Here is a 19373-nt window from a genome sequence, read left to right on the forward strand (position 1 = left end):
TAAAAATCATGAAATTTTAGCTCAACATCGATAATTCTGATGATCATTAACATAGGAAAGCATATGTGGAAATGTGTACTAATATCGCTTCGAAAAATATACCGACATTTGATGGAATCCCTTGCTTATTTTGCTCATTTCTCAGCAATTACGCATTTTCTTCCAGAGCTAGATTTGGCACATAATTTTCATTTATACATACAAACACTTTGGTGGTTATTTCATTGGATTCTGTTCAAACTCATTTTGAGATCGTTACCACAAATGGTATTTATCTTTAATCGCAATTAGACCAAATGGTAAGTAGATGAACTGGTTGTAAATGAACTTGGATGAGATCAAACAGAAAGTATAGATAAAATGGCCATAGACCAAGTAGCAATCTAACCAACAGACTACGCCCACTTAGTGATTTCTACCATTTAATGTATTTGATTCCAAATAAGTCTTGTACGAAACTTGTATTTGTGTTTGACGATGTAAGCTCTGAAAAAGTCCAAACTGTTTTAAATTGTTTATTTTTCACTTTCACACTGATCCATGCTTTTTATATTTTTACTTTTGTTTTCATATACTTTCAATCTTATTTTCAGTTGCTGACCCAGGGTAGGAACCATGGAATTGAATACTCTTACTACGTTCCAAATGGAGTAGGTCCAGATGAACCAGATTCCTATTCCTGGACCTATACCCCTTATTCTGACTGCTCCAGAGAATGCGGAGGGGGTAAGTTCTTATTCCTTCTCTCCAGTGTTGTAGCTAGATCATTTTATATGCTGGGCAAAATGTAAACAGCAAAGCATAACAAGCAAAGTGTACCGAGTGAAGCGCTCACCCCTTATTGCCAGGGGGGTCCAAGGTTTTAGGACTTCTAGAGATACTACAATCGTCAAATTGAGGGGTAAGTTTTGTAATTTTTCAAATGGCCCCATTGAGCTATTTTTCCCCAACTTTTTCAAGCAATTTAGAGGGAATTTGTGCCGGATAGCGACATTTTTTTTTACTACCAGTGCTGGGTGCAAATTAATAGCATGGGCTGGCCTGCCTGGCGTAGCCAAGCATAGCTTCAAAACTGCTTCTCTTTATTACATACTTTATTGACTCTACCCACATATACATGTAGTGAACCTGAATTATGAAAAAATTTGCATTATATGATGAAATATACTTGTTTGAATGCCACATAAAGAAGCATAAAGTATAAACATGTAAAGAAAAAAGTATGTTTAATCAATTAATCAAATGAAAATGAATCTGGGCGGTATCAACCCATGATAGGGATATGAACAATCTTGCAAAATGCCAAATAGCTTTAAATTTAGGTTCATTGCCATTACAGAGCTGAAAATAGCTAGAGTCAAATATAACACATATGTATTATTAAATCTATTACAAAGTTGTGAAATGTTAAATGTCATGCATAACCAACAGAATTGAAGAAAAGAGGAATTGAGCTTTAATAATAGTGATCTTGTCCGAGTTGAGTAAAAATAAAGAAGCGAAAAGAGCAATTCTTGTATGAGAGGCAAGCCACTGGGACTTTCAATTAAAAAGTTTAATGATTTAAGAATCCCATTAAGAACAATACAAAGTAGAAAGCTAAATGACTCTTTAGAAAAGTTTTAATTGAAATAATAGCAGTTAAAATAACTAACTTGAATTACAAAACACAATTCTGAATAATGAAATGGTAATAAGATCAGAAACCAGCTAGGAAAATTTTTCACTCAGGAGACTCAACTCCGAATATCTTTGCATCTTCTTGGCATTGAACTGCTGGTTTTATGAAGCCGATGACAGAGCTTTATTTTCGTTTAATGAGGAGTTGGTCATTTTATTCTCCCACCTGTGTTTTCTTTAGTAAACCGAGACCAGTCCTACCACTATGGTGGCACCCTACATCCAGGTGCGATGAAAAATTGACATGATGAGTCCAGAGAGGGTAGTTAGGTGGGCATTTTCTCCCATGACAGTTGCTCCTCCCTTGATTTCTGTGAACATGTAAGATGGGGGATGGGGTTGTCATAGGGTTTTTGGTTCAAAATAATGTAAGGATTAGGATTTAGGTTTGAAGTTAGGATTAATGTCTAATGTGTAGCTATTTAGGAGAAACAAATGTCATGGACCCCCTAGATAGGGATGGATGCATGCTTCCTGGGTCTATATATTTTGGCAGAAGATATTGGGGGAAAGGGAGATTGATTGATTTTTACAGAGGTGTGCCATTGAAACTGTCAAAACTTTTCTCTATTTGGGGGGGGGGGGCATATAGGGGGGGGGGGAGCCATTTTCAGTTGCTTCAGTGATGACATTGGTGAAATATCTATCCTGGATGGAAAAATTACAAATGACAAAAATTTTATCTTATTTTTAGGGTAATGTCAAACCGAACCCATCCTCTTACCTTTATGCTTAAACAATACCGCAAGCAATATTTCTTCAATATTTTTTCAAAAAAAGTCACTGATAAGTAGCTCAACCCATATTTACTGATACTGTGTGAGATGACACCAACTGGTGTGTTGGCTCAGTTGGTAGAGCGTCTGTCTCACAACCGGGAGGTCGGGGGTTCAAACCCCGGCCGCTTCAGACCAAAAGACGTTAAAAGATGGGAGTTGCTGCTACCCTGTTTGGCATTCAACAATTAAAGGGATAGAGCCTCGTTGATCTGGTGCTGCACAGCGGCTGCCGGGCCCATGATCAATTGGGCAAAACAAATTTTTGGATTATATCATTTCTGGTCTCTATTTCGAACAATAAAAAATATGGATCTTTTTTTAAAGATGGATGAATAACAATCTCTGCCCCTTTGAATATATGAAATATGAATGAAGCTGTCTCAGATCATGACTAAAAGTCCAAAATTCTTCAATGATTCTTTTGTATTAAAAAAAATTCTGATTGATACCAGTAAATGAAATGAAGAAGCAAAAGCTGTTACCTTTTACTTCAAAGAAGCAAATGATTGAAATCTATTAAAAGCTCAACGTTGTTCTTTACTTTGGATTTATCTGCCCCTCTAATACCAATGACATCGACTCCAAACTGACCAATGGCATGTCACATGTAATAACATAATAGTTCTTGTCAGCCTGGAGTCAAATTTCCAGTGTGACTGTAGTATATAAGATTAGTAATAAAATATATTTTGTGTACAAGTTTTCTCTGTATGAGGTTAAAAATACAGCTATGAAATAAAAATGGAAAATTTCTTCCCACAACCACCATCCTTGGTTGTAGACGTGTTTACAAGGATTCACCCTTCTTTTTTTAAGCAGACTCCTTGTGAGTAGCTTAAGACCTCAGGTGTGTTACACTTATCCCATAGGCATATCCACCTTAATGGGCATTTGATCTCCCGTAAACTTGAAGAGATTTATAGAGGTTATAGGTCAAATACTACCCAGGTTCCCCAGTGGCCCAATGGTAGACTCTCATGTCTGATGAAAGGCAAGTTGCCGAGGACAATGTTCTGAGCAGTTTAAAAAAGCACTTTCCTGTTTCTTTCTGATTTTTTTTTATTGACAAGTATGATTTTCTTTCAGTGATGAAGGCAGACAAAGTAACAAAAAATATGTGTTTGCCTCCATTTTGATTCTTCTCAGCTATTTGAACCATCTATCTACACTTTTTGTGAAATAGCACCCCAAAAATGGAATATATTTCACTACTATTCTTCTTTATTTATTTATTTATTTATTTATCTATTTATTATTTATTTATTTATCTGTCTATCTATTTACTTATTTATTTATTTATTTATTCATTCATTCATTTATTTATCTTACAAATTACACAAAACTCCTTATTTGATTTTTCTGAAAATTGGATACACAATCATTAAGCTTTGTTCCAAATATTTTTTTTTAAATTTTCTGTTAAACATTTGGTAAGGCCATAGAGCAGGAAATAATTTTTCAAGTTCATATTTATTGAAGAGTCTAGAGGCCCATTTCTAAAAACTTGTTATGGTAATAAATTTGCAATTAACTTTTCAAAGCTACCAAAATCCTTAAATTTGATTGGCTGATACTAAAATTGTTATAGGAATGGTGCATAAATTATTTGAACAAGTCTTTATGGAACAGGGCCTCAATTGGATTCTCATATGATGATTTGAAACTGTTCGCCTATATTTTTGATCAGGTTTCCAGACAAGGACAGTAACCTGTACACGTTCTGGTGACTTTGAAGCAGTACCGACCTACCTGTGTGACCCCGCCCTGAAACCAAGCAACAACAGGACGTGCAATGCAGAGGCCTGCCCTCCAGTGTAAGTTATTTCCCACTCTTAAAAATCAATCTCCAATGACTTTATTAAGAAATGGAAATATAGTGAAACCTGTCTGTAGTGACTAACCAAGTGAAATACCAAATGTGGCCCTTATGGGCAGGTGGCTGCTATTAACAGGTTCTTATTCACACAAAATTATCGTGTTAAACAAAGTTTAAATGTAGAATTCTTGGCGCAAGGATTTGATTCAGAGACAGATCATATAATTTAGGATAACTCTGTTTGTCTCTAACAGTTGGAATTAATATTGTTCTATCATTGTCAAAACCACATTTTCTCCTTACTTTTTCATTATTCATTTGTTGATTTCTTATTTGGTTTTGTTATTCTATAAATTACCTGACCCATAGCTTTTACAATAACCCATGACCTAGATTCCTTTATCCTTTTAAGATCCAAAATTCTTAGATCATATCCCCTAAATGTTTATCAGCTTGCTTTCAAAGTATCACCTCAATGTCATCTTCTTGTCAGCATTCTAGTTTTATATTCGTTTATTTTGTTGTCGTCTTTATCTCCAACTCATTTTTCTATATTTATGGTCATGTATATTTTTCACTGGATCATCCAAGTTTGTAATGTGCCATATGATGGGGGCCAGTGCATCGAAATAAAGATGTCGTAGCCCCTTTATAGGTTCGAACTTTGTAATACCAGCATCCTACACCCCCCGAAGTATACAAACTCCTCAAATCTTTTGAATCGCCTTGATAAAATGTTTATCCAGGAGTTACGTGTGACATTCCAGCCCGTCCCATCCTAAGGCTTGAAAACTGAAAATGTCAAAATATATCCTATTTTTGTCACCTTGTCTACAAACAACGGTGTTTATGTGGCTTATCTCGTTCATCAGTATCTAAACTTGGCATTCCATAGACGGGGATGATCTTGGTTAAACTGGACAGACATCCCTGGAAGCGTGGATTATGGAGCCAGTATCAAAATTGAAGTTGACATGAAATGATGTATATTTTTCATAATATTTTTTTTTTCATTTTTGGGCATACCATTGCACAGGTATGATGATTGTATTCATGGACAATGGATGAAACATTTCTACACCGATAATTTTTTGTTGTGGGATAGCTACCCTTCCATCTCATTGCTTATGAATTGTGTTCAGGAAAAAGACCATGTGAATGCATCAACATTATTTTATCATAATATTAAGATCATGTTTTTAATTGAAAACATTGCATTTATGCTATTTAATACTTTATAATAGAATGAGATCAAGAATCCAACCTTTTAAATGATCACATTGGAAATTTGTTTGTATGGTACAAAATATGCAAACACACCAATAAAATGAAATACAGGATGGAAAATGTATGTTGCAAATTTATTTTTCTATGAAAAAAATCAAAAAAAATCTTTTTAAATGACATCGAGCAATTTTAGTTCATTTCATTTAATATCCCTCATATTTTTCTACAGTAAATTCTTAAGGCTTATTTTTCAAAATATCATAAAAAATGTTTTTGTTTACTTTCTGTATATATTCAAAATACATAATACACTGAAATTCAGATTGTATAAATGATGTAGAAAACATTGGAATTGTTGTGTTTGAATATGTTGAATCAGAGTCTACATTATCCAAACTTGTCCAATATTCCACTGACTATTGCTCTGAGTTGATCAGATGACCACACTCTCAACTTGAACTTCAGGTGTGGGAACACATGCTCCAAACTCATTCTAGCTGAATGTCCGAACTATAGATAGACAAGTGACAATTCTATGTCAAGCGGAAAGGCTCAAATGATTTCCTGACATAAATCTACCGTGTCATGTTGGAGGATTCACAGGTAAACTGACAGCGGTAACAAATGTTCTCAGCTCTTGTATGATGCCCATCAAACTCACCATGACACATGGAAATGTATCTCCCCAACCATGGCATTGTTTTATAATTGATCAAATAAAAACAATGTGTAGATTTTGATGGAGTTTTACCTATCAGGTGCAACATCCATAATGAAAATTAATGAAGGAATTCATAAAACGATTAAGCCTCTAAGTTAGGGATGAATATTGGGGTTTTGAGGTCTATCATTGTTGTCTAAATTTTTACTTTTAGTTTATTTCCATAACGAGCCTAAAGAATATACTGCAGAATATTATAAGTGATTAAAGAAAATGAACTAAAATTGTCATATTTCAATTGAAATATAGCTAACTATCTAAAGAGACATTGCATAATTCAAAAGAAAAAAAAACAGAAAAATTTATTGAATGTTTTTAAAATCATAAGGTGATCTAAAATCTAACAAGGATTTTGGGGTCTAATTACTATGTGGTATATGTTTGTTTAATACCCAATATTTAGTGGGTATTGTCTAACTTCCAGTTCATCTAATTCTCACTTTATCTAGTTATTATTTTTTAACTTTTGTCAGATTAATTTTATTGGGTATTTTCTAATGCCAATTTAGTCTAATGCCCAGTTGGTGTTATTTCCACTTTTTGTACAAATAATTTTTTACTTTTTGTCAAATTTGATATTGATTCATAATCATTTCATCTAACCGTATAGATTAAGTGTATTTTGTCTAATACCCAAGTGGGTATTAGACAAAATAGGCATAGTCTAACTGGAAATTGGAAGAAATGGTAAATGGGCAAGTAGACCAGTTGGGTAGTAGACACATTGGTTGTAGACGAAATAGGATTAGACCATGTGGGAGGAGACCAAATGGAAAGTAGAAGAAGCAGGTGTACTTCAATCCTCAATTTACTGAAGTGTATGGCCCATATTCTGAACTTGGGTTTAAATTAAACCCTGGTTTAAAGTTGCGGTTTAACTATGGAGAGCCAATTGGAGCACAAATCCCTTACAGTACACATTCAATTTAGTAACTCATGTGGCACCCGAATCGTTCATAATTGTCTGGGAATGATAACTGAAGTATTTTTCTTCGTTATGAAAGCAAAATGAAACAAAATAGTAAACATAAAAAATATACGATATAAACAAAATTTTTGAATTTTTGGCTCCCCATAATTCTAGTACAGAGTTAGACCATGGCCTTAGTTAAACCTGACTTCAGAATACTGGCCTTTGGGTTTATCTCCACTCTCTTTAGCAATGTCAGGGTTAAAAATGGCAATCTTTCCTGACATTCCACATATGCATTCTTCATCAGTTTCTGTCTGGCTGTGTACTTGACATAATTTATTTGATGAGAATTAGCAATCTGTACCTGTAGAACAACTATTTACACAAAGTAATTGGTCCCACCTTTCAAACCGTGTCTGGTATCACTATTACAAGTTGAATGAGGAAAGCAGATTGACAAATAGTATCTGATATGTTCTCTAATGATTTCAACAAAGTATGAAACATATCGTAGCTTGCTTTGCATATACTGTTGACTCTTAGAAAGAAGGTGGCAGATTCAGACACAGTTATCCATGGGATTCTTTTAATTTTATAAATGTTGTACAATTTATATCTTTTTTGCACCTCTTTATTCTTTTGGTATCAAATATGAAAATTACATTAAAGTCACACATTGAATTCATGTTATTGTGCATGTGTGTTATTGATGTTCTTAAAAGCAATGGTTGTTTCAAGTTATAACACAACATTTTTGACCGATATTTACCTTTGTGGAAGATTTTTATTATTTATCTATGTACTGCGCTTTCCCCAAGATGGCCCAAACTGCTTACAAGAAGCATGATAAGAAAACGAAAAATGTAACAAATATAAGAGTGAAACTTTCAATCTTAAAACTCTGGATTGGAAAATAGAAATGTTTTAAGTGACTTTTCAAAATGAAGGGACAGATACTCTCCTGTATATTCCAATGTTCTTTCAGGTTAACTCGAACATAGCATGAAATGTGTATCATTTATGGCTAAGTTTGATGTAGAGAAGTTCCATTGTCATCATGATCAGCAAGAATTATGCATTCTGAAGTCTTGAATGTTAAAGGAAGAGATATATGGTATCTTATCAGGGGCTAAACGACATTTTCTTTCTTCTACAACAAACGCATCCAATTTGTAGCCATTTATATTTTGTCTCGCGGAAGGTGAGGTTTTTTCTGACATTGTGCGCATACCTGGGACTAAGTAGTGGGGTTAACTGGGGATGAATAGTAGAGCCTTATTGATTGACAGGAGACATGCACACAAACAAGTCTTATGCCATCTTGTCAACAGAAGTGTGAGTTTCAGACATGATATCGATGACCTCCGCCTATTCATGCAACGACGTCCGAGAATGAGAAGAAGTTTATTCATTAATGTTGTGCCTTGGATTCCTGTGTAAAAGTAGAATTGAAGATGATATTGGCTTAATTGTACAGCACAGTATCGTTACACTATTATTCTGATCGAATAATGAATGGAGCTAATTGTTACAAATATATTCCTCTATGCGATTATGAATATTCTAAAAGTAAAAGAAAGAAGAATCCCATTGTCACAGAGATTCAGTTTGAAGACAATAATACAGTATTATTTTTCATCATTGTTTTTAGCTAATGGTGAATGGAGCTTTTTGTTTACAAGACAATGATGATGAGTATATTTTCATAACAATGTTAGTAGATGGAACTATTCGTTGATAAGTTGCATTTATTGGCATAATTTTTTAATGAAAAATATCATATGATTTCTAATGAAAGTTTGTTGATACACATGCACTGTATGTTCTCATATTATCCACCTAGATAATAAAACTTACTGACAGCTATAATTTCATTTCACTATCATGTTATTATTTTTTTTTCAAAATGCCTTCAAACACAATATACCCCACCAAGAAAAAAATTATTTTAGAAAGGGGAAGGAAGTTTACGTCACAGCAACAAATCCTTTTTATTTCATTGCTGCAATGTATAAAACACATGTAAGATATACTTGGAGAGAATATGCTGATGTTCCAACAGACTTGATGAAAACTCAACATTTGTATGCATATATGTATTTTGTTATAATACCACTTTATTATTATCTTTTTTTTAAAGGAATGCACAATTGAATATTTGTTTCCTTCTTTGTGACATTTTTCTTTCTTTTAGATGGTACATCGGAGACTGGAGTCCATGTTCTCAATCATGTGACGAGGGTTCCCAGGTCAGGCAGGTCTACTGTAGTCAGCTGTTGGAGAACGGACGCAGGGAAGCAGTGGAGGAGGTGTACTGCCTAGCCATTCTAGGATACAAGCCTGAGTACCAGCAAGAATGCATTGTCCAGCAATGTCCACATTGGGTGGCTGGAGAGTGGTCAGAGGTGAGTAGTAGGCAGCGTAGGAAGTACATGAGGGAGACGGGCGATTTCGCCCTCATAAAAGCCCAAATAGCCCCTAAAATTCACCCAAAATGCATGCTTTGGGGCGACCATTCTTTCTAGAGTCTCCCCAAGATCTGTTCCAAAAAATATTCAATATTATTTAGAAAAATCAATATTCTAACTGGCAGAAGAATAATATTTGCTTTTACTGCACAATTACTTTTTACCCCTAAAAGTAGCCCTTCAAATAAAAGAAATATTCAATTGGAAGAGTAACTGCATTTGTTAGAAATCACACATATAAAAACAAGGAATATTGGTCAACAGATTGATATTTGTTAAATGGTCAAGGGCATCCCTTATTTCCATTTCAAAATAAATGAGCCACAAAATTGTCACAAAAGATACAATGTGTTCAAGTCCAGTAAATGAGGTTGAATGAAATAGTTCAATGGATAGATAAAATCAAACTAGGACAACAGATATAATTGAATGACTTTATAATTATAGCCTTTTCTTGATGTTTGCATTATTGGAATCGCCACTTGGTCAAGCTAGAGAAGATAAAAGACCATTACATTGAAAAAAAAAATTGATACAGAGGTTTCTATTTCCAATTTCATTGTTCATCTTGATTTTTTGATAAAAATTACTATTGACACATATCTGTACATGTATTTTGATACATGACTAGATTTTGATACATGAAAAATGCATTTTCCTTTAATATCTAGAAACATTCTAATGTTGTCCCGTGTATTTTGTTGATTATCATTTAAACTGCTGTATTAATTGAAAAGGTATTGCAGAGGAACTTGTGACAGGAAGGAAATTATGCTTGCACCATTTGCATTTCACGGTATTTGGGGTGGGGGACTTGGCCCACTTTTTCCTCAAGTACAGCTATACGTCCGATTTTGAAGAAAAGATCTTATTTCTGCATGAATATTTGTTTACTTGAAGTGTTGCCTCGTATAGATTAATATACATATGTCAATGGGTATGATATTGGCACAAGTTCATGTATTGTTCACTGTTTATTATTTCACATTGAGGACTAAAGGTATTTTCTACATTTGCCTCTCTCTACCCAGGTTTAGAAAGTGGGTACCTGGAAGGAAGGAATTCCTTGATGCTTGAAAACTTGATCATGGTAGCTTTGCTAAAGCCAGGATATGAGTATGAAGCTCTATAGGGAAAATTATATTAATCACAGATATAAATGTTGCATATTGTAATATCATATTCATTATTATTATAATTGGTAGTGTTCGGTAGAGTGTGGTGATGGTACTCAAGCGAGGCGGATCCACTGCATGGCGGATCTACCGGAGACAGACTCTTCCTGTGATGCCTATGATAGACCAGAAGAGGAACAAGAATGTAACCTAGGTCCTTGTGATGGAGTGGAATGGATGACATCAGAATGGACACCGGTATGTTAGTAGCAGTAGGAGCAGTAGTAGGAGTAGTAGTAGTAGTAGTAGTGGTAGTGGTAGTAGTAGTAGTAGTAGTAGTAGTAGGAGTAGTAGTGGTAGTAGTAGTAGTATAGTAGTAGGAGTAGTAGTAGTAGTAGTAGTAGTAGTAGTAGTGGTAGTGGTAGTGGTAGTGGTAGTAATAGTAGTAGTTGTACTGCTGGTAGTAGCTGGTCTAAATCATTCTTCATCAGAGTATTGATCCCTAATTGAATTGCAATTATTATAGAATGTCTACATTAAATATTCTTTGCTCCTTTTTTATGCGTAAAATATCTAAGATTCTAGTAATCTAGCAGTTTTGGTTTCATTGATAGTAACTTCCCACCAATCGATTAAAGCTTTAAGATGAGGGTGGGTTTTGATATTCACATTTCTCATAAAGCATTCTTATATTATAAATGCACATAATATGGGTGTTTCTTTCCTTATACACAATTCTAATTTCTTCACTATTTCACTGGGTATTTTTTCATTACTATAAGAATATAACAAAGCTGATGGCTATATATTCTAATGGCATTGTCAGTAGACTATATTGTTTAATTCTCTCAGCTCCAATTAGGTTTCCAAAACTTTGCAAATTGCTTTTCAGACCTTTAAGCCAAGGAAATATATTTTATCCTTTATCCTCATCTTCATCCTCAAATTACTATCACTCCCAAATCCTGCAATGCGCTTACCCTAAGCCCATGTCTTCAGAAAAAAATTGAAAGTCTTCATTCCTCTATTTCAATTTACAATATCATTATTGTTATCAATACTTTACCTTAATATTCCTCTTGCTTATATCTATGGCAGTGTGCAGGTCTGTGCGGTCTTGGTATCAAATCTCGTCAGCTCTTCTGCGCTACCAGGGCTGGTACTGTCTTTGATAAAGATCTTTGTGAGATGTCTGCCATGCCTGATATGACATCAGCTTGTCCTCTTCAAGAAGAGTGTGGACCTAGATGGATGGCTTCTCACTGGAGTGAGGTATGTAGATAAATTAATGCAGTTGTAATTCCTGTTTTATATTAAATGTGGAGTAATCGATAGAAGAATACTGCAATTCATTTTATATCAGTTATTTCATGAATAAATAGGTAATTCATAAGTAGGTTAAATTATGATAAAATTGTTGCTGAGGAATATTATCAGAAATTTATGGCTTCTAAAATCCTAATAGTTCGTTATTAAAAATATATGTAATAATAAATGAAAATAATTTAATAATTCCAAATGTGGTTTTGCAAAAATACCTTTCTTGAAAATATGTACTCTTATTCATTAATACAAAAGTATTTTTACGACTATTATTTTTAAAAATACTACTTTATCAAATCTGCATAGTTGTAAAAATTAGCAGGAGCTGAATAGAGTTGATAAAAGGAATAATGAATAATCAGTTAGAGTAATGTTCCCTTGCTTTATAGATAAATGAAGATAATTTAGGGGAAATAGGTGTCAACAGATGGAGCCATTTCACCTTTCAAAACAGATAAAATTTCAGTATCAACCACAAACCTGTCATTCATTCCTAATCCTTCACCTTCTTTCACAGTGTTCTGCTACGTGTGGTGGGGGCGTGCACTCTCGAATGGTGTTCTGTGCCGATGTAACCGAGGACTCCATGGTGCAGGTTGAGGATTCAGACTGCAACCCAATGACCAAGTTTGAGACAGAGGAGATGTGCAACACTGAACTGTGCTCTGATGACTATGTCTGGTTTTTAGGACCATGGGGGCAGGTGAGATGAAGAGATCAAAATTATGAATTTTACTTTGTCATTATCCTTGGTGGAAAAGGACACAGTGGTGTTTCACAGTGTGCTAATAATGGACAATGTGGACATGTGAATCAAACTGTTAAACTTGAGCATGCTAAGGGTGTGGAACATACTGTATTTCTATGCAGTCCACTATGTGAATACACTGAACACTCGCATAGTAGAAATTCCAGTTTGGAATTATCTTCACACTGTTTAATTTAATCTTCACATTTAATCTTCACATAATTTAATCTTCACATAGACAACTCTGTGAACACACTGTAAACACAATAAGAACACACTAAAGAAACCAGACACACTATACACACTAAAAACCCACTGTGAACACACTTAACACACTAAGAACACACTGAAGAAACTAGACACACTAAGAACACATTGTGAAGAAACTGGACACACTGAACACACTAAGAACACACTGTGGACACACTGTGAACACACTGTGAACACACTAAGAACTCATTGTGAAGAAACTGAACACACTAAGATCACCCTGTTAACACTCTGTGAACACTAAGAACACATTGTGAAGAAACTGGACACACTGAACACACTAAGATCACACTGTTGACACACTAAGAACACATTGTGAAGAAACTGGACACACTGAACACACTTAGATCACACTGTGAACGCACTGAACACACTAAGAACACATTGTGAAGAAACTGGACACACTGAACACACTAAGATCACACTGGACACACTTCGAACACACTGAACACATTGTGAAGAAACTGGACACACTGAACACACTAAGATCACACTGTTGACACACTGTGAACACACTAAGAACACATTGCTAAGAATACACTTTGAATTCACTAAGAACACACTGTGGACACACTTAATACACTGAACACACTGTAGAAATACCAAGAACACACTGTGAACACACCTTGACAATTTTCTGTCCAATAGGGGTTATATTCATTTTTATTACTTTTATCATTGTTATTGTTCTGTTTGATGATACCAGTTGATTGGTACCAATACCTGGAAGTTGAAAAGCAAAATGAATTGCTCTAAGCATTTTAGATTAGTAATCAGAGATGTGCAATTTCACCACTCCACCAGTGCCCCCATTATGAAATAATAATATTCAGTGATTTCTTGATATGCAAAGTTGTGAGTCATCTCTAGTTAAAGCCTCCATTTTACATCCTATCCAAGGGACATATATTTTTAATCCATAGTATCTGCATCTTCAATACAGTAGAGGCCTGCTCAAACATAAAGTGGATTCCAATTCAATCCAATCTATAGAGTATTTGTTTTAGCGCCTTTTCCTTGCAGTTACAAAGCGCTTTACAATTTTCTCCACTAGGTATCAGTCATCCATTTGCCTAGATTAATTTATTCATTGTCGATATATTTAAAATTATTATTTAGATGTAGGGTTTAAGTGGCACAGATAATTCTTGATGTCTTGCAAGGTTGTTTCAAAGAGACAAAATACTACAACTGATTTTAACGTGCATGCCTATGATAACCATCCAATATTGAAAATACTGGATGACATGAATATTTTGCCCCGCACACAAGATTATCATTGGTTAATAAATGATTGTGCGCATGAAGCTATTGTTACGTCACAATGAAATTGCATTGCGTAGTTGCCAGGAGGTGTGGTAAAGGAGCGTCATTTTATTGAATTCAAATGCTCTTGCACTATACGCTAGCGCATCTTAAATACAGCGATTTCTTTTTTTCAAATGACAATACTCAGGCGCCATGCTCATGATTTACAGGATTGCCGTTAATGATGGTTAGTAAAAACAATTTTTTTTGCTTCATTTCTTTATGTTTAGCTTTGTGAGGGTATCTTAATATAATGATAATATTGGATGACCAATTTTCGTGGGATGCATAGAAATATTGTTACTCGCTGAAGAACAATATTGGATTTGTCTCTGACTCATCCAATATTGTTCTTCAGCTCGTACAATATTTCTTCGCATCCCACTCAAGGCCATCCAATATTCCCTAAGTATGAGTTTGCCAAAAAGAGTTGGTAATGTGTATAGAATCTAACTTTTTACCCCTATTTTCAAGATACCATGATGTTGTTGATCCACGTAATCTTAACATTGTTAATTTTCTTTATAACAGTGCTCCAGACCATGCGGAGTAGGTTCCAGGACTCGAGTCCTAGTCTGTATGAAAGGAGAGATTCCCCAGATCCCGTCCCTGTGTGAGGACTCCATACGACCTGTCAGTGAAGAGCAATGCAACACTACACCGTGCACTACAGGTAAATAGGAACCTGTGTTAGCAGCTACCTCTCTACAGTAGCCACCTGTCTATAGTGACCACTGAAACTGACTCCTGTGTCCCGAATTTACAAAAGAGGTTTAAACCAGGAGGGGGGAAAAACTGTGGAGTAGATGCAAGTTTTATGTATGATTATGCTTAATTATTGGACCTTTCTCAGAGCACAGGCTAAATCAAGTTCAGTTGTGTAAATGATATCTGCAAAGTTCATGGTTCTGTACTTTCTCTTGGGGTGTTTCACAAAGGGTTCAGTGTGACTTAGAGTCATGCTTAAACGCCAGTGCATACATGTCATTCAACGCGTGGTCTGATTAATGGAAATGCTGTAGTGCGCGTCCCATGTACGTGATCTGGGGGGTGTTTCACAAAGATTTAAGTATGACTTAAGTCGCACTTAAATGCTGACACGTACAAGATATGCAACGCGCAATCTCATTGATCAATACGCAGTAGTGTGCGTCCTCTTTGCATGATGTGATGTCATGCCGTTTATACCGCACGCAAATAGACATTTAAGTGCGACTCTATGTCATACTTCAATCTTTGTGAAACACCTCGCTGATCAATGTGGTGATGCGCTATATACCGCATGCAACTGAAATTTAAATACGACTCTTAAGTTACACTTAAATCTTTGTGAAACACCCCCCTGGTTTAAACATTTTTTTAATATGGGCCATTTTGTGCATAAGAACCTGTTTATAGCAGTCACCTGTCTTTATAGGCCACTTTTTGTGTTTCCCATGGGTGGTTACTATAGACAGGTTTCACTGTAATCAAATCCTTATTTAACTACCTCAGATCATCTATTCTCATCCTATTTTGTTAAAGTTTGTTAATGTGATCAATGAAACATGAGCCTCGACCACAAAAGTTTTTATCAATGACAATAAAATACAGGGAAATAATACTTGCAACCTTATAGTAAACAACCTCAGTGACATAGTCTCATCCTATTTGTATTCAACATTTGTTAGTTTGATAAATGAAACATGGTCCTATTCAGCAAAAGTTGTTATCAATGACGGGATATGTAATCTTTGGTGTTGATTAGTTGAAAAGCATTTTTACTTTGGTAACTTCATTGAATGACAATTGCCAAGTCATTAATAGCAAGTTTTGTATAAAGGCGTCCAAGGCCGTGTTTCACTTGCCAGCAACCATTTACAAGCTACTGTAATAAGCCATTGAACTCCTTAATTCAATTGACCAGTCGCAAATATTTTTTACAGATGTCTGGCAATTGTTACTGATAACAAGATTATTTGAATAATAAAAAAAAAATGGTCCCAAGATATTGTTAAAAATTGTCTAGTTTGTATATTTCAGACCTTTTCTTATTATATATTATCTGAACTTGTTTCACACTCTTTATGAATGTACTTCATTCTATTTCTCCCACAAAAGCTTTCATACAAATCTAATGATTAAATATTTTTTCTTCTCTGTGTCACAAAGTTATGTATATATGAATGATGCATTAGAAATATATTTCTGGAAATTTATACTATATTTTAAATATTTGAACCATTAGGTTTAGATAGAGTGGCTATAATATTGCAATGCTTATTGAAACGTTTATAAATTTTTGTTGTTGTTAATCTCTTTTTTATCTCTCATAGGAGGGAACCGATCACGTAGAAAGAGAAAGAGAAAAAGGATTATTCTCAAAAAATCTTCACAGCCTTGAAAATTTCTTTCTCAAAGTTGATTTAAAAAAAAAATTATTTATAATTTTCAATATATGGAATTGGTTTTTGTGGTTTTGGTTGGTACCTTTTCCCTAACTCCCTGGTTGTGATTGTTGTTGAATTTTAATATTTTTTGAATTATTTGTTCAAAGAGCTTTACTTTTTTCCATCTATTTAATTTATTGTTAAAACTAAAAAATCAATCGTAGAGGGTATTCATGTACAATAATATTTGCATTTTCTATATTTTTAAACTTAAATAAAAAAAATATTTATTTTTTATTTCATTTTTGAGGTGATGGAGTGGGGGTCTTATGGAATTGATCATACGCTAAGTTTTTAATTATTTAGCAAAAATGGACATAATTTCACCTTGTAAATTCCTTTTGACTCTACGTTTATAAGGGAAATTTTGTGGCAACAAACTTCTATTCACATGACTACTAAATATGATCTACTCAAATAAAAAGGAATCAAAATAGGAATAATTATTTAGTATGTGTATCTTCAAAATAAAGAAGAATTAGTTGATAGAACTCATCAATAAAGTTCACCTCAATCATAATACTTTCTTTGCCTTGATGCATGAGAATTAAGATTCCCCCTTCTACTATTTGAAGTGTATTATATTATTTACATGTTTACACTTCTAATTATATAATCATCTTTTCCATTATGACAATATTTTAATATACATGTATATTCAAAGGTTATTATTAAACTTTGTGTGACTTCAAATATTCTAGACAAGAGAATAGATTACTCTATATTAGAGTAGATGTGGAATGTATATATTTTTGTTGTTCTGATTGTTCTGATCTGATTTAAAACAATGGAGCATGATTTAATTTTCATCAATAATAATATTTTTTTTCAGAGTATTTGGTGATCAAGAATATATGGTTCATTAGTATGCCGTTGAGTGCCAATGATATATTCTTGATTGTGAAACTTTAATTTAGTATAATGCGTGCCAAAATGAAAAAGAGTTCATTATTAGATTAATGTAAGCCTTTCAGTAGAAAATGAAATAAATTGAGCCATAATTTAATTCTGTTTACTTTTTCATCATCAGATCAAGTATCTCTCTTTTTAATATTGTTAATTACTCTCTGAAATGTCTCAATGTGAAATAGATGTGATTGTCACAATGGAAGAATTGGAAACAGTAGGAACATTGATAACAACAAAAGAAACTGAAGAAAATATATTCGCAACATCTGAGATGATGATCACAACTGAAGATGCAACTGAAGAAGTGATTATATCTACAGGAGAAACTGTGACCGTCTTCGAAGCTACAGATGTCGCAACTGAAGAAATCACTAAAGATGTGACAATTGAAGAAGAAGGAGAAGGTACTGCATTTGCCACAGATGTAGTGACTGTCAAAGGGGATGAAACAATGAGCTTTACAGAAGTTACAGAAGTTCCGGTGACAATCGAGATAGAGGTATTCGACCCTGAAACCACCACACCTACATCTAAGATGCTTCACGGTGAAACGGAAGGACTCATAACCAGTATGGCTAACCCTGAGATGGCCACAGTAATCAGTTCTGAAGCAATCCAAACAACACTGCCTGCTACATCAGGTATTCCTCTCACCACCTTGGCCAAAGTCCTCACCACAAATATACCCTACACCACGAGCACCAACAGCACCCAACTGCAGAAGAAGTCTGATCAATTAGATCTTAGTTCTGATGATTCTTTATCAGTTGAAGTTGTTTCATCTAAAAGTGAAATTTCTTCAATCAATGCGGTCGGTCCGTCATCATCTCGTGATGAAAATATCTTGAATGATGGTAAGATATGGAAGACAAATTAATAATGTTGCAGCAGCACTCGCACTGGTAGTTTTGCACCTAACACTGTAATGAACACTCCATTCGTGAGCAGAAACTAAAACTTACAGGTTATCAGCATGTTGGCTTTTAAGTCTCCTTTTTATGATTTGGGGAACAATTAATCATTCCACATTTTCTGATTTCTTATGCACAGACTATTTACTCACTTTTTCTTTTGTTTCATATCTTGTTTCATTTTTAAAACCTTAATACCTGCTAATTATTGAAAAAAATTATGTTTCAGGGGAGATTGATTTATTTGTATGAGGCTAGATTATTTTCTGGGTATAAGTTTAGCAAAACTAATTTGATGATTATTTTAATTCTTCATTTCTGTATGCAGACTTAGCAATAAGTGCTTTTATGAACGTGGTTGTAAAATTTTGAAGATTTTTTCTCCTCAATCAATTTAGAAAAAGAGAGGGAGGGGAAGAGAAATAGACTGGGAGAAAGAGAGAGAGGGAGAGGAGGGGATAGAAAGTTGTTATTTCTATTGACTCAGTCATTCTCTTTGCACATTTGTACACCTTTGTATGATATTTCTACGGTATTTGATCATCTTAATAATTAAGACACATTTACATTAGCTGTAAGCTATCAATCTACCTTTGGAGTTTTTTATTCTGATTTTGTCTTAATGGTTTATGGTCACAACTTATTATTTCTACAGTATTTGATCATTTTAATTATTAATACATGTAGCTGTAAGCTATCAATCTAATTCTTTGAGTCTTTTTATTTTTATTTTGTCTTAATGGTTAATGGTCACTT

The 19373-nt window shown here is 34.3% G+C and overlaps 1 protein-coding gene across 1 annotated transcript in view; it reads left to right on the top strand.

The window, feature by feature from the left end:
* The first annotated feature begins 425 nt into the window (after positions 1 to 425).
* LOC129264440 (papilin-like) overlaps positions 426 to 19373 on the top strand; it is a 39224-nt gene continuing 20276 nt past the window's right edge. Inside the window, exons 1-8 of the mRNA XM_064101499.1 lie at positions 426 to 726; positions 4147 to 4273; positions 9331 to 9541; positions 10810 to 10977; positions 11818 to 11991; positions 12560 to 12745; positions 14900 to 15041; positions 17889 to 18560. Of these exons, the coding sequence (XP_063957569.1) occupies positions 426 to 726; positions 4147 to 4273; positions 9331 to 9541; positions 10810 to 10977; positions 11818 to 11991; positions 12560 to 12745; positions 14900 to 15041; positions 17889 to 18560 (1981 nt within the window). The remainder of the gene's footprint in view (positions 727 to 4146; positions 4274 to 9330; positions 9542 to 10809; positions 10978 to 11817; positions 11992 to 12559; positions 12746 to 14899; positions 15042 to 17888; positions 18561 to 19373) is intronic.

Source organism: Lytechinus pictus, chromosome 7 (assembly GCF_037042905.1).
Source record: "Lytechinus pictus isolate F3 Inbred chromosome 7, Lp3.0, whole genome shotgun sequence".
Taxonomy (NCBI): domain Eukaryota; kingdom Metazoa; phylum Echinodermata; class Echinoidea; order Temnopleuroida; family Toxopneustidae; genus Lytechinus; species Lytechinus pictus.